Here is a 22,919-nt window from a genome sequence, read left to right on the forward strand (position 1 = left end):
TAGTCTACTGCATTCGTTGCTCCCAATGCAGTTTCCTCTACATTGGAGAGACCAAACGCAGACTGGGTGACCGCTTTGCAGAACACCTGCGGTCTGTCCGCAAGCATTACCCAGACCTCCCTGTCGCTTGCCATTTCAACACTCCACCCTGCTCTCATGCCCACATGTCCGTCCTTGGCTTGCTGCATTGTTCCAGTGAAGCTCAACGCAAACTGGAGGAACAGCACCTCGTCTTCCGACTAGGCACTTTACAGTCTTCCGGACTGAATATTGAGTTCAACAATTTTAGATCATGAACTCTCTCCTCCATCCCCACCCCCTTTCCGATTTTCCCCCTCCTTTTTGTTTTTTCCAATAATTTATATAGATTTTTCTTTTCCCACCTATTTCCATTATTTTTAAATGTATTTCCATCCATTATTTTATCTCTACCTTTTAGCCTTTTTCGATTCCTTCACCCCACCCCACCCCCACTAGGGCTATCTGTACCTTGCTCGTCCTGCTTTCTACCATTAATTAACACATTCCTTTAGATAATATCACCACCTTCAACACCTCTTTGTCCTTTTGTCTGTGACATCTTTTGGTTATCTCCACCTATCACTGGCCCTCTATCCAGCTCTTCTTGTCCCACCCACCCACCCCCCCCACCCCCTTAAACCAGCTTATATTTCACCCCTTTTCTATTTTTCCTTAGTTCTGTTGAAGAGTCATGCGGACTTGAAACGTTAACTGTGCTCCCCTCCACAGATGCTGCCAAACCTGCTGAGTTTTTCCAGTTTTTTTTGTTTTTGTTGTGGAGTAAATTATCTGTTTGATGCACAAAGTTAAAACAAAGGCGAGCAATCAAAGAGATACTGAGCTGCCAACATGATGTTAACAAAGTGCTCAACACACTTTATTAAGACCTCAAATGTCCCAGGATCACTGCAAGAATCTAAGAGTAGTTTGCCTTTGATTTTTTTTTAAGTTGCAAGACAGAGTTAAATTCATCAAAGCATTTATGTCCCTCAGGAAATCTTACATTTCACATGGATGTGAGGTCACATGCAGTTTAAAAATGTCAATTTCTTCAAACTCCACTCTAATGCCCTTTTGGCCTCATGGTTCAAAAGGATGAAGAAATTGTAAGGTGAGAGCATCAACAGGGACAACTGCAGAGAAACCATCTAGAACCTGAAACCTTTGGAACATAAAAACATGAGTAAATCTCTCATTTCCTATCTTGCTCTCTCTCTCCCTCCCTACATACCTAAATATTCAACTGGTTTAAATTACTTCATTTAAAAAAAAAACTTACCATGATCACTCAGTTGCATGGCACCAAGCTGACTGGTGACTTGCTGTGTGAATAAAGGTGGTGCAGTATTCTGGTAATTTGACAGCGAGTTGGAACCATGGGACTGAAGCAGCGCTGTCTGACCACTGCATGGAGGAGGAGCTGCATAGCTGGAAGTGAATAAATAATGAAATAATAAGATAATCACTACTAAGGCATCTCCAGCTTTCAATTTTTTCTTCAATATTGGACAGTTCATTTGGAAATCTAACTTTTTTTTTTGGTGTGTGTGTGGTACACTTTTCAACCAAATGGAACCCACTACAGTAACAAACCCTGCACTCTGCAAGACATAATAGTTATGTAGTTTAGAAAAGACTAGGTGGTGATGGGGTTGGAAGGGTGGCATTGAAGCCAACTAATTGTGTCATAAAACTTCTAGGAATGTGTCTAACCAGAGTTGGAAACACTAGTGTATATGCACTTCTCTTCATTGCTATCAGTGCATAAGGAAACTGGTGGTGCAAATTTAAAAGGAATGCAGCAGGCTTAGGTCATTCTCTTAAGGCATATGCTGGATTTATTTCATTTTACCAGAACAAAGTACTGCATATCTGCCAGTGTAAAATGGTATTTTGCACATCTTGCAATGTGTGTTTTGGCAAATACCTTGGCATCTGGTTTCCAGGATTATATATTCCATTCTGGAGGTGAGTTTGGCCAAACTGGCTTGGAGCAGGTGGTGGATGACCAGCAGAAACTGAAGGTACATGAGGTGAGGGTACTGGTTTTAAAAGCCCTGAAAAGAAAATATAACTATTAACCATAAGTCTATACTTAGATAATTAAACCCTTTCGAGGACAGTAGCAATGTACAAAAATAAATGCCTGTAAAAAGTATCTCCAACATAAAACATATTCCCACAAATATGAAAATTGGAACAGTTCTCTGTTTGTACATTCCTTCATTTCTACAGTCTGCAATACAATCTACTCCTGACATTTCAAATTCATTTCTGTACTATAAAGAATTGAACTTTGTTTTATTCATTCATGGGATGTGGGCATCGCTGGCTGAGAGTCTGGAGTCACATGTAGGCCAGACCAGGTATCCTTTCCTAAAGGATATTAGTGAACCAGATGGGTTTTTATGACTATCGGCAATGATTTCATCATCAGACTTTTAATTCCAGAATTTATTGAATTCAAATTTCACCATCTGCTGTGGTGGGATTCAAACCTCGGTCCCCAGAACATTACCCTGGGTCTCTAGAATACTAGTCCAGTGACAATACTACTACGCCACCGCCTCCTCAATTTAAATTCGGTAATTTTGTTTACGAGTAGACTCTTAACATTTGACCTAAAAAATAAATATTTAGAATTTATGCTCAAATTATATTGATTTCCTGATAGAACATCAATGCAATGGAACCATCCAGTTTTACTGAAAGAGTTCTTACAAGTGTCCTCATTCTGCAGGCTCGGTTGAGAGCCGAGACTCAAAAAAGAATTATCTCAGCAGGGAGTTCTGTTTTGACAACTGGAAAGAACTCTTGACTTTGTTTGAGTGACATATTTAAGTGGTTATAACAAGATGTTCTTTCTGTGATCCCTTTTGTCAATGTCGCAATATATATTTGCACAGGGTTAAGAGGTTTGATGTGTTTGAAGCCTGTTATTGGGTATTTAATTGTCTTTGATTAACACTTTTATAGGATTACAGGAACATCAGTTTTTTTTTCAAGAAAGATTTGTGGAATGATGTTTTTTTTTCTGAGCAGTTCCACATATGCCATTGTTACCATATGGATCATTAGTTCTGTGCATAGTGTATACTGGGTGACTGGACATGGAAGGGCCATGAGTTGGCATGGAGGGTGTGAGAAGCCATGGTGCAGGGCATGAATTGGCACTAACTTGGAATTGAAGCAGCATGGGGGGCATAGGTAAGACCTTTTGAACTTCCCTTTCAAAAGTTTACCGAATCTCAACTATGGTTCACAACTCCTCTGAGGAACTATGAACTACAAGTCATCCAAAAACTAGCCCGACTCCATGAAAATTGTGGGGGGTAGATAGGAGATGCCTACCTCTGCAATGGAGACAACCAGGTCAGGAGTGCAGTGTGCAGGATCGCTACCCGCACACTTATCCCTTGCCAGTGAAAATTGAGGGTGTCGCAAATGAGGGCGGGAATCTTGGAATCAGGTCCCACTCTCATTTTTAACCGGTTCCAGAGTCGATCTGACTCAGCAAAAATCAGGCGCTAGTGCTTAATCTGGACTGCCAAACTTGCTGCTCTTCAGATAATCCAAGGTAATTCACCCTTGGCCTAAAAACCCTCAATGGGTGAATTCTAAAATGCCATTTCTTCTGCTCTAGGACCCATTGTTTTGGTATTCCTCCTCAAGGGAACAACAGATATAGCTTTCACGTGAGACATGATACTAAATGGTAATAAAGTGAATGGAAATTGTTTTGGATTCTGGATACAGTCAGAGCAGCAACGCAGGTCTAAAGACAGCAATAAACAACCCCTTACTAACAATGAGCTAAAATTGCAGATTTGGAATTTCCTCTTGATCAACTGAAACAACCAGTAAAGGTGAAACTGGTGAGATTTTTGGTGGGGATTTCCACCTCTTTCAATTACATAACAATGGAAGGGAGGAGTGGAAGAAATGCCAATTCCCTCCTACTGGAATTCCTCAAACTAAAAAAAAGGTGCAGAACTCCAGCAGAACCAGATCCCTCCCAAAATTCTGGCCTCCTACTCCTGCACTTCCCCCACCCAATCCTCCAGGCTCAGGTTCAGGAATTTTAGATCCTGGGTGTCACATTGTTGCTAGCTTGTCTCTTGAAGGGTATGATGGGGTGGGGGTGGGGAAGGGATAATTTAAAATTTCTTTCCGGAAGTATTTCTCCATATGCATTACCTGCTTGAGCTGCAGAATAAGGTTGACCTGTTCCACCATAGTGGGCGTAATGAGGCTGCGAACCAAAGCCAGTTGAATATCCTCCCAATCCAGGTTTAGCTTGAGAATAAGGTGGTGTTGCAACATAGCCTTGTTGACTCATTTTTGATTAGAATATGATCATTCCTTAAATTACCCAATTCCTTGAGAAGCCTAGTTGGGGGGGTTGAAAAGTACAAAATTATATTAATAGATCACAAATCCTGTCACCCTTGCTTTCACAGCTGATGTCACTGATGCAGAATTTAGTAATACGAATAATGTAATTTACAACTGGCTCTAGCCATGTCACTGCTGAAAGGCTTTCTTCTCAACACTTTTCCTTATATAAAGGGCTTGATGACAGTTTTCAAAATGGATTGAGGTCATCTACAAAACAAAACTTGGTTCTTTCTTTGCCATGTTTGGGTTAGCAGAACTCAAGTCAACATAAAAAAAATCAAGGCCGAACTGATTCTTACAGATTTCCATTATGTCTTCTGTCAATCCAGATGACAGAAAATATCAACCCATTAAACTAGATGTTAAACTAACATAATGGATTTTCGTATAACTAAAATGATGCATAGAAGTAAAAAGACGTTGGTAAAACACTACAAAGCACAATACTTACTTGACAGAAATGGTACTAATTTACAAGCAGTTAACAACACTCAAAAACAAACCTGGATTTGCATCTGTAACAACAATATACAATTTTTAGAATATAAAAATATCCTATGGTGCATCAAAGTGGCATAATTAGACAAATGGACACCATGACATGGAACATATGAATTAGGAACAGGAGTAGGCTATTTAGCACCTTGAGCCTGCTTCGCCATTCAATAAGGTCATGGCTGATCTGATTGTGACCTTAACTCCACATTCCTGCCTACCCCCAATAACTTCTGACTCCCTTGTTAGGCAAGAATCTATCTACCTCTTCCACAAAATGTTCAATGACCCTGCCTCCACCATACTCTGGGGAAGGGAGTTCCAAAGTTTCACGATCCTCAGAGAAAAGATTTTTTCTCAGCTCCGCCTTAAATGGGAAACCCCTTATTTTTAAACTGTGTCCCCAAGTTCTGGTCTCTCCCACAAGGGGAAAACATCCTTTCAGCATCCACCTTGTCAAGTCCCCTCAGGATCTTATATGTTTCAATAAGATCACATCTCAATCTTCTAAAGTCCAATGGATACATGCCACAGCCCGTCCAACCTTTCCTCATAAGATAACCACCATCCCAGGTATCATTGAATGAACCATCTTGGAACTGCTTCTAACACATTTATAACATTTCTTAAATAAGGAGACCAACACTGTACACATTACTCCAGATGTGGTTTGACCAACATCCTGTACAACTGTAGCAAAATGTCCCTACCTTTATATTCCATTCCCCTTGCAATAAATGACAACATTCAATTTGCAAGGCATTAGGAGGCATGACTAAACGCTTAGGCAAAGTTTAAAGAAATCCATAAAGAGAGAGATAGATAGTGAGATGGAAGAGCCAAGAGATCGGAGTCTAAACAGTTTAGCAACGCTGTTAATGGTGGTGTGAAAACTGGAACAGTGAGGACGGAGGGGGGCTGTAAATGTTATGAAGGGCCTGGACAGGGTGGATAGGGAGCAGCTGTTCTCCTTAGTTGAAGGGTCAGTCACGAGGGGACTTAACCTCAAGGTGAGGGGCAGGAGGTTTAGGGGGGATGTGAGGAAAAACTTTTTTTACCCAGAGAGTGGTGACGGTCTGGAATGCGCAGCCTGGGAGGATGGTGGAGGCGGGTTGCCTCACATCCTTTAAAAAGTACTGGATGAGCACTTGGCATGTCATAACATTCAAGGCTATGGGCCAACTGCTGGTAAATGGGATTAGGTAGGTAGGTCAGGTGTTTCTCACGTATCAGTGCAGACTCAATGGGCCGAAGGGCCTCTTCTGCACTGTGTGATTCTGTGACAGAAGAGCTCAGGCAGGGCCAGAGGTGATGCTACTGACATGAAAGTAGGTGGGTCTTTGCGATGGAGAATTCATGAGGTCAGAAAGTCAGCTCAGGGTTGAATAGACTTCATAGACTGTTATTTGTCTAGTTCAAACTGAGTGTGTAGGATAATGCACCATGACAAACTAAATAGTTTGGCATTAGTATAGAGTGTGATGGGATAGTTAACATATAATGTGAAGGAACAAAGTGAGTACATGCAATGGAGCACAAAGAACTAGTTGAACTTGGCTGATAGGGAGATTAAGATAAAACAAAACAAGGACAGCTGGTGTAAAGGGACAGATAACTTTAAGTACAATCAAATAGAATAGGTGTGTTAGACTGAGCTAGAATCATTGTCAGATCATCTTAGAATTAGGTTTCAATAAATCATAAGAAGAACCATGAGAAGAAACAGCGTTAGTGAAGTAAATAACATTACATAGAAAATGAGAGATAAATTCAATAAACCAGGAAAAAGTTTGCAGGATTCAGCAAACTTGAAGGCTAATATAGAAAAGAATATCGCACAAGACTGCATCAAAACCAGTCACCTGACATCTGCTGAACCTGTACTGTAGTGTTCAATGGTTTGTTTCCTCTATGTTTGATTATGTTAGTCTAGTACACTGATCCTTGTACACTTGCTTGATTGCTTAAACCTGTGTGTAAAGCTAGAGGGTTAAGTACTGATACCAGAATAAGGATGTTCTAGAAAGGATCTAGAATCTAACAAACACAATGGGCTGTATTTTGAGTGTCCCCACCAGTTGTTTTTTGGGCAAGGGGGCACATAAAAATGGACAGGTGCCCAGTGCATCATCTTCCTGCCTAGCCCAAGCTCACCCCCATAATACAGTGGGGGGGGGTGGTGTGGTAGTGGGCGGGTGCCAAAATCGGCAGCCCACCCACCATATTCGAATAAGTAATCATGGGTCAATTAGGTTTGTTGTCAAGCCAATTCACCCTAATAATATGCTACCCACGCCATAAAATGTTTGGCTTGGGCAGGAACAGGCAGCCTAATTTTTTTTTTAAAGTCCTTCAAAGGACAGGGAAGAAGGGGGCCAAAATTGGCAACCCACCTGCCATTTTTAAATAAGTAATTAACAGGTAATTGAGCTTGTTACCAAGGCCTGTATTGCACACTGCCCATGCCATATAATGGCCCATTACTCAGTTCTAGCACTATTGGCACTGCTAGAACTGGTGGCCAATCAGATTGGGCAGCAGCTCTTAACGACTAGATTTCCTCCCACTGTGAGGCAGAAGTCCAATCCTCAGCTTGTTTAGCAGACTGGCAACATATTATCGCTGCAAGCAGGCTCTTCTCGGTCTGTTGACTGCCAGCTGATTCTTGCAATGGAGGTTGGGGGGGCAGGCAATATGCCCCCCCACCTGTGAAATTCCACCTGGGGTTGCATTAAAGATGGGTGACAACAGGTTCAAGACCTTTAGAGAGGAAAGGAAAGTTGAAGATGTGGACGTAAGGATAGAGGGATTTAGGATGAGTATTTTGAGGAAGAGGTGATGGCAAATTTGAAAGTAAGGACAGTATCTGGGGATAGAAAATCATTACTAAGTTAGCTAGCATGGGGGATTGGGAGGATAATTAGGTGGTCAGCAGTTTAGTGGGAATAGGGTCAAGGGGGCAGGTAGATGGTAGAGGTTGCAGGTTTGGAAAGTGCTGTCAAAAAAGCCATGGTTATTTATTGCATTGCATCGTGTAGACGGTACACACCGCAGAGGCAAACACACTGTAGCGTGGACCTTAACCTGCAGTGTGGGAGTTATGAATTTTTGAATAGTCAAAAATTCTCTTCAAGTGCAAATAAGGTCTCTAAAACTGTCATGTTAAGTTACGTAAATCCTTAGCCCTTTAAGTAAAAAAAAATGCTGCCTGTGTCATTGAGAGTTGAAAACATATCTGTTCCAGCAATTACAATAGCTGTTTGTTGATATTACCCCAAGGGCTATCACTCGGGCATAATTATTGCTTGGCTGCTTTCCACAGACTATCATTATCCCAGCAGGGGATCCTAAATTCACAGCTTGTTTGACAGCTCAAAGGAGGTTATTAAAGGATTAGCTGTCTTTGTAGGGTTATGAATACAAGTGTGTTTTTATAAAGAATTAAGTATTTGAGGGTATTTAAATGTCTTGAATGGGTTCTCATGAATGTGAGTTTTTTTATTATAGTAAAAGGCTGTAATTGGTATTTAGACCTTTATTTTATTTCATCTCAATATAGCTCCTGAGGTCTGCCCATGAGGTGGCATGCAAGATGCAAGGCCAAAAGGTGGTGGATGTGCTGGAATTAAATTGATTATAAGGGGTCATGGTGTTGGCATAAGTTGAAACAGGGCTATAATTGGCAATTGGGTGGGTGGCTGGCTGGCATTGTCATGAAGATATTAATGTATATGATGCTATTAGAAATTATTTTAAATTGGACTTGTAGTAGGGCCTGTGCCTGTCAGCGTGAGTGTGTGTGTCTTAACTGGATTAAAGCCAGCTAGTCTGGGTGCTCTGATGCATAGTAGTTTTGAGATGTGAAACAGTGAGGTAAAGAGTATATTTGCATTTTGTTGAATAAACCATTCAAAGGCGGGGGGTGAAATCTTGCACCTAGCTAGGAGACACCAAGCAATATATTTATATTAGTAATAAAATTGGTACTATGAAAGGGATTTTATTGTTGGAAGAGGTGGAGTTCAAAGGGCCTGGTGATACAATGAGAATTTACATTTAAAGGGAAGGCTAGGTATATATAGAAGAGTTTTGTGTGTGGAAGTCAGAGGCATGTGAGGTCTAAGCAGCCTGTAAACCTACCACTGTGTCTGCGAAGGAATAAATTGAAAGGAGCCTCATTTTGAATTCGTAAGCTAAAATGTGCTTAGCTTGGTCTGTTTCAGTCTATGGGTTATTGTTGCCTTGGGAAAGATCACCTGGGAGTGATTATTAGTTATTATGGTAGTAATTTGTAGGTGTATGTGTTTAATACCTTGTAAAATTAATAAATGTTTAATTTAATTTATATAAAAAACCTCTGGAGGCTTGGTGGTTTCATTTCTGAATTCAGAGCTGCATCTCAAATATACCAATTGAAAATATAGGTTCTGACAGTTGTTTAAAGTTTCCCTCTGGGATTTTAAATAACTCAGCCTTTACCAACTGCTGTATCATAACACATCGGTTGGCATGATGGGTGTGGGGCAATCAGGTGGCAGTCATGGGCTTGCATGGAAAATGAGGGGTCATTGTGGGTGGGTGGAAGACATGGGTTGGCATGGAGCATATGTGGGGCCACTGGAAGTTGGTGAGGGCATAGATTGGCATGTGTTGGCATGGACAGGACATGGAAAGTGGCTGGAGGGGTGGGGCAAGAGGGTGTGAGGGTGGGGACTATAGGGACTAACATTTAACAAAACAACTGGGACAAAGTCCCAAAGAACTGGCAGGCCTTGTAAACAGCCTGCTTTGGCACTCAGCTGGTCCTCTGGCCACCTTCAGTCTGCATCCCTAGATAGAGTGCCTGACTCCATCCCATACATGCCACCATTCCTACCACCGGACCCTCCAGCAACACCGCAGCCCCCCCCTTCCCTCCCTCTCCCCCGGAGCAAAGATCCCGCCATCCAGCTGAGTTTTTCCCGAAGAGGGAGTGGTGAGCTGGGCAATTTCACGACTCATGCTACCAGCCCTTGCAGTGAAAATCTGAGTCTTATTTAGAGCATATGGCTATGAGGTAAAATGTACACTGTCATAAAAAGAAATCCATGGGGGAAAACACATTGAATGCATCTACATTACACACAAGTGGGACATATAAAATTTGGATTAAATGGCATTCTAATGTGTCAATGAGAACTTATTTGCAGCAAGACAGAATAATGTTGTTATGGAAAAGTGCAATAATTTTCAAGAGTATTGAAGCTGATGACATTGGAAAAGAAACTGTTTTTTTTGGCCAGGGTTTCCTATGCTTTTACAAATTACTATCATACACTGGATGTCTTAACACTGCTGGTTCAGCTAACACCTCTTCTGCCACTGCATGGGGCAACTGCTTTTCTTTATAACCCATGGCAAAGGCTGTTAGCACAGTTATATAAGGTGCAACAAGCCAAAATAATTGAGAAATTTTGAATGTTCTGCAAGGCAAGGCCCCTCTGATGGCTTGAGGCATTTGAACCTTTGTTTCAGCAATTCGAAGGTCTACTGTGCCAAAATGCTGGTAGCTGTAACCTCATTATAGACTACGAGATGCAAAACAGCTCAAGTCGTAAAGATGATGAATGCAGTAGAGTATGTCCAGGACAGTTTTCTGAACCAATTAGCACCAACAAGGGAACACTGCCTACACGATTTAGTAATGAGTAATGAGACAGAGTTAATTTATATTCTAACAGTATGGGAAACAGAGACTATATCAGGATAGAGTTTGACATTATAGCATTATGGAATTGCAGAATCTTTACAATGCAGAAGGAGGCGATTTGGCCCATCAAGTCTGCACTGGCTCTCTGAAAGAGCATTTCACCTAGTTCCACTCTCCTACCTTATCCCGGTAACCTTGCGCATTCTCCCTTTTCAAATAGCAATCCAATTCCCTTTTGAATACTTCGACTGAACCTGCCTCCACCACCCTCTCAGTAAGTTTGTTCCAGACTCCAGCCACCCTCCGGATGAAAAAACTTTTCCTCACATCACAATTATACTATTAGCCAATTATTTTGAATCTGTGCCCTGTAATTCTTGATGCTTTCTTGAATGAGAGCAGTTTCCGACTATTTGCCCTGTCCATACCCATCAGGATCTTGAATACCTCTAACGTCTCCTCTCAGCCTTCTTTTTTCCAAGGAAAAACGTCCCAACCTTTCCAATCTATCCTCTTGGCTACAGTTGTTTATCCTTGTAACCATTCTTGTGAATCTCCTCTGTACTCTCTCCAATACCTTCACATCCTTCCTCAAGTATGTTACTCAGAACTAGACGCAGTACTCCAGATGATACCTAACTAACGTTTAAGAAGGAAAATGATCACACCTAAACCAACGTTTTAAACTTTAGTATGGTTGACTTTGAAGAAATGAGATGGAAGCTAGCATGTTAAATTGGTCTGAGCTATCAACAGGTAAACCTATATATAAAAAAGTGGAACAGAGTCAAAGGAGCATTTAGTACAATGCAAGAACAATACATATCCCACAAGAAGAAAAGTTCCACTTGCACAGCTTACCAACTATAGTCAGCGTATCAGGTGAAATAAAATATAATGTTTAAGGAAGTGGAAATGCCAAGACAAATGGTATTTCAGCTGGCTGGGAGAAATATAGAGAACAAATAAAAAGAAAAAAAAAACATTAAGAGCTGCAAAAGAAATATGAAAAAATGCACATACAATAAAAAGCCAAATAGTAGAGATATATTAAAAGAGTGGCTGAGAGAAATAAATTAAAGACAGATGCAGGTGGTACTGTAATTGTCAACAAGGTAATGACAAATTTGCTAAATTAGTACAGGTACAGTTTCACAAAACCAACGATCTCAGGACTGGGTCTGTGCCAGGTTTCGGATCTTGCCAGTTTTTGGAGAAAAGAAATTGGAACCTTAATTCAATGAATAGGTCAGGTCGGGCAGATTGGGCCAAGCTGGGTCAGGTGGAGTCAAGGGTCACTCCGATCACTCAAAAGCAAAGACAGACATACAAAGCCAAAAATTGGTCAGCACGTCACCATGCCATTGCAGCACCTAGCCGAACAAGCAGGTAAGCTATCTTACTCATCTAATAAGAATTAAAATTCACGTGTGGTAACTTAAAAAAAATGTCCAGTTTTTGCATATCGCCAGTTTTTGGATAGCCGGATTTGAGACACTGTACCTGTATTTTGTATTTGTGTTTACAGCGGAAAAGGATAGTAGGCTAACAATAGAAAGGAAACTAAAAATAAATCAAAGGGTGAAATTTACAGGTATTAAAAAATGTTAATGGAGAAAGTAATGAAATTCAGGATAGAGGATTACAAGAAGCATGTGAAGAAAAGTCTTTTGATTCAGTAATTGTGCTTAGATTGGAAATTTGCTAATGCCTTTAAGATAGGTGGAGATAGAAATCAGGTAACTTACAGGCCTAACAGTTTGATGCCAGTTATGGAGAAGCTATTAGAATCCATCATTAGGGATACAGTGTCTGATCATTTAAACAAATATGAGCTGATCAGAGAAAGCCAAAATGTCCTTAAGGTTTTGTCACATCTGACTATTGGAATTTTTTTGAGGTCACTAATTAAGTAGATAAGGAAATGTCTAGGAATGTCAGACTTCCAGAAGGCATTTATAAGGTTCAATACAAGAGATTAACAAAAGTGAGAATTCACAGAATTGGAGATAGCCTTTAGAATTGGGCTGGAAAATGGTTAGGAGGCAGAGTGGAAATAGAGTTGGCAGAATGTGACAACGGAATGCCCAGGGATCTGGTCATCATACTTATTAAAGGCTCGGATGAAGGAATAGAGAGTTGTATATCCCAGTTTGCTGCTGATACTGTTAGGAAAGCAAATATGACCATCTTCAATGGGAGCAGGACATTGCAAAGAGACACATACAGATTAAGTATGTGGGAAAACTGGTGCAAATGGAGTTCGACATGGACAAGTGCAAAGTCATCCACCTAGGACTCAAGAAAAATAAATTGGAGTATTTACTAAATGGTTAGAAACTGGAAACTGCAGAGAAGCAAAGCAATTTGGGGGTCCAAATACACAAATCATTAAAAGCTAGTAGGCAAGAACAAAATACAATCAAAAGGGCTAATAGAATGATGACCTTTACCTCAGGAGGCTGGAATACTAAGAGGAGAAAGTTATGTTCCTATTTTAGAGTTTTGGTCAGACCCCTTCTGGAGTACTGCATTCAGTTTTGGGCAGGACACCTCTCAGAACATATATATTGGCCTTAAGTGGGGTGCAGTACAGTCATCAAAATGATACCCAGTCTTAGAGGATTAAATTATGAGGACAGGTTGCATAAATTTGGCATCTATTCCTTTTGAATATAGCAGATTGAGGGCTGATCTGATCCAGGTGTTTAAAATGTTAAAAGGATTTGACAAGATAAGTACCAAGAAACTATGATAAAAGCAAAAAACTGCGGATGCTGGAAATCCAAAACAAAAACAAAAATACCTGGAAAAACTCAGCAGGTCTGGCAGCATCTGCGGATAGGAGCACAGTTAACGTTTCGAGTCCGAATGACCCTTCAACAGGACTAAGTAAAAATAGAAGAGAGGTGAAATATAATCTGGTTTGAGGGGGGGCGGGGGGGAACAAGAAGAGCTGGATAGAGGGCCAGTGATAGGTGGAGATAACCAAAAGATGTCACAGACAGAAGGGCAAAGAGGTGTTGAAGGTGGTGATATTATCTAAAGGAATGTGCTAATTAAGGGTAGAAAGCAGGACGAGCAAGATACAGATAGCCCTAGTGGGGGTGGGGTGGGGGGAAGGGATCAAAATAGGCTAAAAGGTAGAGATAAAACAATGGATGGAAATACACTTTTTTTACCAAGGAACTATTACACCTGCTAGGTGAAACCCAAGATCTTAGAATTCCAAAGGGTAATACGGATGTTAAGCCAATTGGAGATTCCACAGGCTCACCACTCTCTGGATGAAGAAATTTCTCCTCATCTCAGTCCTAAATGGTCTACCCCGTATCCTCAGACTGTGACCCCTGGTTCTGGACTCTCCCACCATCAGGAACATCCTTTCTGCATCTACCCTGTCTAGTCCTGTTAGAACTTTATAGGTTTCTATGAGATTCCCCCCTCATTCTTCTGAACTCCAGCGAATGTAATCCTAACCGACTCAAACTCTCCTCATATGTCAGTCCCGCCATCCCAGGAATCAGTCTGGTAAACCTTCGCTGCACTCCCTCTATAGGAAGAACATCCTTCCTCAGATAAGGAGACCAAAACTGCACACAATATTCCAGGTGTGGTCTCACCAAAGCCCTATATAACTGCAGCAAGACATCCCTACTCCTGTACTCGAATCCTCTCGCTACAAAGGCCAACAAAACATTTGCCTTCTTTACCGCCTGCTGCACCTGCATGCTTACCTTCAGCGACTGGTGTACGAGCACACTCCCCTCTCTCAATTTATAGCCATTCAGATAATAATCTGCCTTCCTGTTTTTGCTACGAAAGTGGATAACCTCACATTTATCCACATTATACTGCATCTGCCATGCATTTGCTCACTCACTCAGCTTGTCCAAATCACACTGAAGCACCTCTGCATTCTCCTCGCAGCTCACCCTCCCACCCAGCTTTGTCATCTGCATATTTGGAGATATTACATTTAGTTCCCTCATCTAAATCATTAATATACATTGTGAATAGCTTGGGTCCCAGCACCAATCCCTGCGGTACCCCACTAGTCACTGCCTGCAATTCGGAAAAAAACCCGTTTATTCCTACTCTTTGTTTCCTGTCTGCCAACCAGTTTTCTATCCATCTCAATACACTACTCCCAATTCCATGCGCTTTAATTTTACATGCTAATCTCTTATGTGGGACTTTGTCAAAAGCCTTCTAAAAGTCAAACTAAACCACATCCACTGGCTCCCCCTCATCAACTCTCCTGGTTACATTCTCGAAAAATTCCAGTGATTTGTCAAGCATGATTCCCTTTCGTAAATCCATGCTGACTCTGTCCGATTCTGCCACTGTTTTCCAACTGCTCAGCTATTAAATCTTTTATAATGGACTCTAGAATTCTCCCCACTACCGACATCAGGCTGACTGGTCTATAATTCCCTGTTTGCTCTCTGCCTCCCTTTTTAAATAGTGGGGTTACATTAGCTACCCTCCAATCTGTAGGAACTGTTCCAGAGTCTAAAGAATCTTGGAAGATGACCACCAATGCATCCACTATTTCTAGAGCCACTTGCTTAAGTACTCTGGGATGTAGATTATCAGGCCCTGGGGATTTATCGGCTTTCAACCCACCAATTTCTCCAACATTATTTCCCTACTAACACTGATTTCTTTTAGTTCCTCCCTCTCATTAAACCCTGTGTTCCCCAACATTTCTGGTATGTTATTTGTATCCTCCTTTGTGAAGACAGAACCAAAGTATGTATTTAGTTGCAAAAACAAAAATAGCTGGAAAAACTCAGCAGGTCTGACAGCATCTGCAGAGAGGAATACAGTTAACATTTAGTTGGTCAGCCACTTCTTTGTTCCCCATTATAAATTCCCCTGTTTCTGACTGTAAGGGACCTGCATTTGTTTTCACCAATCTTTTTCTCTTCACATACCTATAGAAACTTTTACAGACAGTTTTTATGTTCCCCGCAAGCTTACTCTCGTACTCTATTTTCCCCTTCTTAATCAATCCCTTGGTCCTCCTTTGCTGAATTCTAAAGTGCTCCCAGGTCTGTTGTTTTTTCTGGCCAATTTGTATGCCTCTTCCTTGGATCTAATGCTATCTCTAAGTTCCCTGGTAAGCCTTGGTTTGGCCACCTTTCCTATTTTACTTTTGCGCCAGACAGGAATAAACAATTGTTGCAGTTCACCCATGCGCTCTTTGAATGTTTGCCATTGCCTATCCACTGTCATCCCTTTATGTAACATTTCCCAATCCATCATAGCCAACTTGCGCCTCATACCATCGTAGTTTCCTTTATTAAGATTCAAGACCTTAGTCTCAGAGTCAACTACGTCACTCTCCATCTTGATGAAGAATTCTATCATATTATAGTCGCTCATCTCCAAGGGACCTCGCACAACTAGATTGCCAATTATTCCTTTCTCATTACACAATACCCAGTCTAGGATGGCCTGTTCTCTCGCTGGTTCCTCAACGTATTGGTCCAGAAAACCATCCCATATACTAGGAATTCCACCTCTACGGTATTATTACAAATTTGAATTGCCCAATCTATATGCAGATTAAAGTCACCCATAATTACAGATGTTCCTTTATTGCATGCGTCTCTTAATTTCCTGTTTAATGCCATTCCCAACATCACCACTACAGTTTGGGGGTCAATATACAACCCCCACTAATGTTTTTTGCCCCTTAGTGTTTTTCAGCTCTACCCATAAAGATTCCACATCATCGGAGCTAATATCTTTCCTCACTATTGCGTTAATAGATATGGCTGCTGTAATAATTCTTCCTGCATCATATCCTTAAAATTTATTTGATCAAAATGTCTGGTTGTACGTCTGTCACCTTTCTTGCATTTATGTGCAAAGAAGTATTTATGTATATGTGTCAGGTATAGCTCAGTTAGTAGCACTTGTCAGGTGACTGTGGGTTCAAATTCCATTTCTAGAAATGGAGCTCAAAAAAAGCATTCCAATGCAGTACTGAGGGAGTGCTGCACTGGGAAAGGTGCCACCTTTTGGCTGAAACTTTAATCCGTGGCCCTGCCTGTTCTTTCAGGTAGACATAAAAGACTCCATAGCACTATTGTGAAGAACAATGGGATTTTCTCTGGTGTCCAAACCAATACTTATCCCTCAACCAACATCACAAAAAACAGATTATCTGGCCTTTATCAGATTGCTGTTGCAGGTTTCTGTGCACAAATTGACCACTGAGTTTTTTACATTACAACAGAAACTCACTTGGAAAGCACTTTATGGCTGTAAAACAGTTATGGACATCCTGAGGTTGTGAAAGGCGCTATATGTTTCAAATGCTGGTTGCGTGGAGTATCTTATCTAGAGAAACTGTAGTCTTACTCTGGTAGTTACTTCTGGTTTATTAACATTATGTATAAGATAGGTTCAGAGTAGGTATGTCTCTCATGAGTACAGACTGTTCCATCCTCTATCCTGAGTATCTAGCACATGACTGCAATATCATTGTTACATCATGAGTGACATCTCTCATTACCATAACTATTCCATTAACCCATTACACTGCACTATATAAACGCAACCCTTTCTTTATCTGATTAATAGCTGATATCTTCTGTTCAACGGTTCCTCAAATAATACAGATAATTATGCAAGGTGCTTTCTTATTCATGTTCTTCTTTCTTGCCCTTTACCTCTTCCATTATCTTTCACCCCATTTTTTACATTCTACGGGTATTTATAAATCACAAAGTTTCTTGCTGTCGGCTGACCAGTTATCTTTTCCATTTCTGTTGTTTTGCTGATAGAGGAATCTTCCCTGCCATAAAACATTTAATTTCAGTTGAGACTGAAGGTCTTTGGAAGTGTAAGGGTGTGAATAAAGAATCTTGGATATAATGTTGCCATTTTCATGAAATTCTTGGTTGCTACCATGATAATGGCTAAGGGTTTCAGAGTCAATGCAAAAAGTGGAAACTTAATATCAGCTTCTCAAATTCAAAAATTTTTCCAATAGTTTGAGGAAGAGTACAGAATATCATAGATTTTTTAAATTCATTCCTGGGATGTGGATGTCGCTAGCTAGGCCATGATTTATTCCCCATCCCTAATTGCCCTTGTTCAGAGGGCATTTCAGTAGTTGAGGCAAACCACATTGCTGTGGGTCTGGAGTCACAGGTAGGGACAGCAGATTTCCTTCCCTTAAGGACATTAGTGAACCAGATGGGTTTTATTTACAACAATCAGCAATGGTTTCATGGTTATCATCAGATTTTTAATTTCAGATTTTTATTGGATTCAGATTTCACCATCTACCATGGTGCGATTTGAACCCAGGTCCCCAGAATATTACCCAGGGTCTCTGGATTATTAGTCCAGTGACAATACCACTATGCCATTGCCTCCCCTTATATATCTCCTTAGATGTATTGAAAAAAGTGAACATAATTGGTAAAAAAAGTAGAATCGGTTGTTTTTAATATCTTTTCTTGTATTTGTGCTTGTATGGACCTGTCCCGCATTGTTCACCCTCTTATCTGCACATCTTTTAACATATTTTCAATATGATAGTTTTCTATTAAGTAGCTTTGCCCCTCCCCTTCTCTGTAACCTTCTCCAATCTTGCAATCCACCAATCTCTACGTTCCTCCAATGCAGGACTTCTTGCACGTTGCTGATTTTAATTGCTCTGCTATCAGCGGCCATGCCTTCAGCTGCCTAATCCCGGAAACTCTATTTATGAAACCCGCCGCCTCTTTACTTCTTTCTCCTCCTCTAAGGCACTTCTTAATCTACATCTTTAACCAAGCTTTTAGTCACCTCTTTTACTATCTCTATGTGGCTCAGAGTCCAATTTGTTTGATAATCACTCCTGTGATGCACCTTTGGACATTTTATTACTTTATAAGGCACTATACAAATGCAAGTTCTTCTCGTTATTGTTGATCATTCAACCCATCAACTCCCTCTTTTGAGTACCTGGTGTTTCTTCCCTCTCCCTTCCCATCTCCACTGTTTTTATTTAAACATTACTAAAATGCTTGCTTTCTTTTAGCTTTCAGTTATGAGATGTATACATCCAAAATGTTTCCTTGTCTTTTCTCTTTACAGAAGGTGACTGATTTGCAGTGCATTTCAAGCAGTTTTTGTGTTTTTATTTACATTGGGGGAGTTGAATGTAAAACAAATGAGGATCTGAGTTGGAGAGATATGCTATGTTTTTTTTAATTTTTAGAACTAAAAAAACATTATTTTGCCCTTCCTCTCCTGAAAGACTTATATGTATGTATTGTTCCGAGCGGTAGCAAACCTGAATCTTCCATCAATGGCCATTCCTCGCATCAACCTAAAGAAATAATCAGCATTATCAAACTATTTACCAGTGGAAGGAGGCCTGATGCTTCCACATCCATGCACCTTCTAGGAGAGGGTCACTGGATAGAAATGAGAAATGAGAACCTTGCCAAATAGCTTCAGTAGTTAGGAGAAAGAAATGGCATAACATGAGATCTTGCGGTTTTAATGACCAGCCTGCTGGTTGATGGAGGACAACGATTGTGAAGATCATCGATTGGACTCATTTCAAGCATCCTTCTAGATAATTTTGTTTCTTAACCTAGATTAATTTCTAATAATTGGTTAGTGTTGATCAATCTGCTGTACGGAAGTTAATGCAATGGCAGTCACTGACATTCTTGGAAATACAGTCTTGATGTTCTAAAGTCTTATTAAATATAAATCGTATTGGGTTCTGGAGACAACTGTTTTTCTAAATTAACCTCATAACAACAGTGGTTAGGTGATCTGTTGTCTACTCTGGGATGCAGAATATGTTCCTCAGATATGTGGATGTTGTCATTACAGGTGTGCAAAGGCGCCAGATGACATATGGGTGAACTATAGTACAATAACTTTAGCCTTGCTACAGGTATAACTTGTGACTTCACAGTTGTGATTTCACAACATGGGTGTGTTAAAATAACATAGTTGCTGAATAGTAGACTAAGTGTGACACACGCTATTTCCAATAATTGGGTTAAAGATTGCATCCTTAATAAGAGCCATCAATTTTCCAACACGCTTGTTCCAGTAAGGTGAATTTTGTCAATCTTCAAAACAAAATTGAGCACTGCATGGAAAAAAGAATTCCATCTTGGGAGAACAATGGGGAGAACAGAGGAAAGAAATGACAATGTCAATTTTGCTAACTAATCCAGGAGTGTCGAGGATAATCAAGACTATAGATGAGAAATTGGGCTCATTAGTGCCCACATTTTGGATGCTACAAGTGCCTTTAGAGCTCCAAAATGGCATCTAGGCATACTCACTTACAGGGTGAATCACGCGTGATACCATATCGGTGCAGACATTAGCAGCTGAAGTGAATGGCTGCAGGAAGCTTGCAAAGGAAACAGATCCGGACATCAGTGTGAAATGCTGATTTGGTGCCACTAGTGCCATACTTCACACAGCTAAACATGTGTTCGGTAGCAGGAAGGACTCTGCAGCAGAACTATTTGAAGGGATCATCACTACTTAAAAGTTACCTGCTGGTCGATTCCTTCTGTTTCTATGATTCTACAAGCTTTTGGTGGTTCCTGTAGTTGTTACAAGTTGCAAAGTCTACAGCAATTGGTGTGACAGGTGCTGGAGTATTTTTTGCTGGCTTCAAAGTTTCTGCACAAACTAATTGCTGCCAGACATCACTGCGCTGGTACTCTTAGTCTACAACATGTTAGCGGGTAGGCAGAGTAGAGTGCAAAGCACTCCTGGCTGGTCTCCCACATTCTATCCTCCGTAAACTGAAGTTATTCAAAACTATGCTGACCGTGTCTTAATTTGCAGCAAGTCCTGTTTACCCATTCTGTGCTCGCTGACCTAATTTGGCTCCCGGTCAAGCAACGTCTTGATTTTAAAAGTCTCATCCTTGTTTTCAAATCCCTCCCTGGCCTCATCCCTTCCTACCTCTATAATCTCCTCCAGGCACACAACACTCCAAGATATCTGCTAATATCCTCTAATTCTGAACTCTTGAACATCCCAACAATTTTAACCACTCCATCATCGGTGACAATGCTTTCAGTGGCCGAGGCCCGGTGCTCTCGAATAACCTCCCCAAGCCTCTCTACCTCACATTTCTCCTGAAGACCCCTTAAAACCAAGCTTTTGATCATCTAACCTAATCTCTCCTTATGTAGCTCAGTGACATATTTAATTTTAGAATACTCCTGTGAAATGCCTTGGGACATTTTATAATGGTAAAGGCACTATATAAATATAAGATATTGTTTTTGTTAACAAGCTGCTGGATGGGGAAGGAACAGGACACAAGGGCTCTAAGCAGAAGACCATATCCGCCCTGGGATAGCGTTCAGGGAGAAGTTCTCGTATCTGAACCATAGCAAGGAACAGTGTGAGACACATCTGTGCTTCAGCAAAGCCAGCCTCCCTGAAACACACAACTGCAATCTCTGAGGAGGGCAAGGTCTGCATTGTCAGTGGCTATAAAGGTAAACATGCCAATTTTTTATGGGTCTGCTTCCTTTTAGGCTGGAGCAGGAGATATTTGCAACATCTTCCAGTTTTCTGGCCACTGTTGCAGCAGGGAGATCCCTGATGTTCTCCATTCAAAGACAACTCTATATTATTCTCTTCTGCCAGAGACAAGCAGAGCGAGCTCTCAGCTTTGTCAGGATTGCGGACTTCCCAAAGGTGCAAAGTAACATTGGCTGCATGCACATCACTTTGCCAGTACTGCATGTCAACTCTACCCTATTGTGAATCGGAAAGGGATTCTACTCCCTGAAAATCCAACTGATGTGTAAACAAAGCAGTGATTCATGCAGGTCAATGTCTTGTATCATGGCAGCTGTCATAATGCCTTTAGTCTGTGGCAGTCTGCTGTGCCAACTGTGCTTAAGCCACTACAGAATACCAAAGGCTGTTTACTGAGTGACAAGGGCTAACCATTGACAACATGGTTGATGGCTCTAGTGCACAACCCACGCACACTTTTACAGCATGCATACAATGAAAGCCATGCCACCACAATTATGTAGTAGAACAAATCATTGGCATGCTGAAAAAAACATGTCCGCTGCCTGAACTACTTTGGAGGAGCCCTACTGTACTTGGTGTGGTAGGTGTTAAGATTCATGGCGGTCTGTTGCATGCTGCACAGCCTTGCCAATATAAGGGCACAGTCCTAGCCAACAACTATAGGATAAGCAATTGCAGGCTGGCTGCATCACCTTGGCATGAGTGGCAGCAACCTTGGCCAGTTGGCTGACAGGCGATAGCAAGGGCACAAACAGAGAGCAAGAGGTAGGACGATGAATGCCGTCTTCCTGAGAGGGGGCAGCTGGTTCATGCTTCATAAAGCTCCTGCTGACACCCTGCAAGCTACTTTGCACACCGTAATCCACAGTCATGATGGCAACTGTCCCAGCTTGCATGGTAGAATGCTGACCTTGCATGATGGCATTGAGCTTCCACTGCAGCACTCAGATGTTGGGTAGTTGTTGCTTGTGCTGTAATGGATGCTGAGATATCAGCCATCAGACTGCATTGTGGTGGGATGGACAATCTATCCGCCCAAGCTGCTTGACATTGGCAAGCCTGCCAGAAATCTTGTGGCCAATGCACCAAGCATTTCACTGTGCAAATCTATTAGAGTTCTTCTGCAGGTTGTGCCATCAAAGTGATCATCTTAGTCCTCTGCCACAGAAGAAGTGCATGTGTACACCATCTATAGCTCGTAAATCAAAAGAGAGTGATTTGGGATGTGAGAAGGAGGCTTAGAAATGACGATACTATCACCTCCATTTGTTTCACTGATGGCCACAGCCTCAGCAATAGGTGCCCCAATAATGGCAGAGTCTTCTCCATGGAAGTTAGACCATGTAGGCACAACTCTTCCTCCTCCAGTTAGCTTCTGCTGCCTCTAGTTATGCAGCACTTTCTCTTGCGAAAAAGAGCTCAGTGCGTCAGTGAGTGTAGTTTAATCTGTTTGGCTGATGTGGCTATCATGGATGTATTGCTAGCCATGTGTGTAGTCTGTAGGATGTGGGTATGTGGCTTGCAGCAGTGCTGTTTGCGAGGGTAAGGTGAAGCATATGAATATTAGGCATAGGCCTGATTGATAAAGGTTATTGGTAGGTGAGTGATGGGGGTGTGCTGAATTGAGCAGTGTCTGAGGATAATGAAACAGTTATAGGATATGGCATTTGAAGATGCATTCGCTGGCCTTGACGACTCATGTGAGGTCATTAAGCTTTTTGCGACACTGTATCAGGGTCCTTCAGGCTGGACTCCTGACATTGAC

The 22,919-nt window shown here is 41.3% G+C and overlaps 1 protein-coding gene across 1 annotated transcript in view; it reads right to left on the reverse strand.

Annotated features, from left to right (window-relative positions):
* Positions 1-22,919, reverse strand: part of sec24d (SEC24 homolog D, COPII coat complex component) — a 244,257-nt gene that overhangs the window by 219,803 nt on the left and 1,535 nt on the right. Inside the window, exons 2-4 of the mRNA XM_078543241.1 lie at positions 4,219-4,410; positions 1,949-2,078; positions 1,301-1,449 (exon numbers count right to left, since the gene is read on the reverse strand). Coding sequence (XP_078399367.1) covers positions 1,301-1,449; positions 1,949-2,078; positions 4,219-4,360 — 421 coding nt within the window. The 5' untranslated portion in view covers positions 4,361-4,410. The remainder of the gene's footprint in view (positions 1-1,300; positions 1,450-1,948; positions 2,079-4,218; positions 4,411-22,919) is intronic.

The sequence above is a fragment of the Cetorhinus maximus genome, chromosome 1, assembly GCF_964194155.1.
Source record: "Cetorhinus maximus chromosome 1, sCetMax3.hap1.1, whole genome shotgun sequence".
NCBI lineage: Eukaryota > Metazoa > Chordata > Chondrichthyes > Lamniformes > Cetorhinidae > Cetorhinus > Cetorhinus maximus.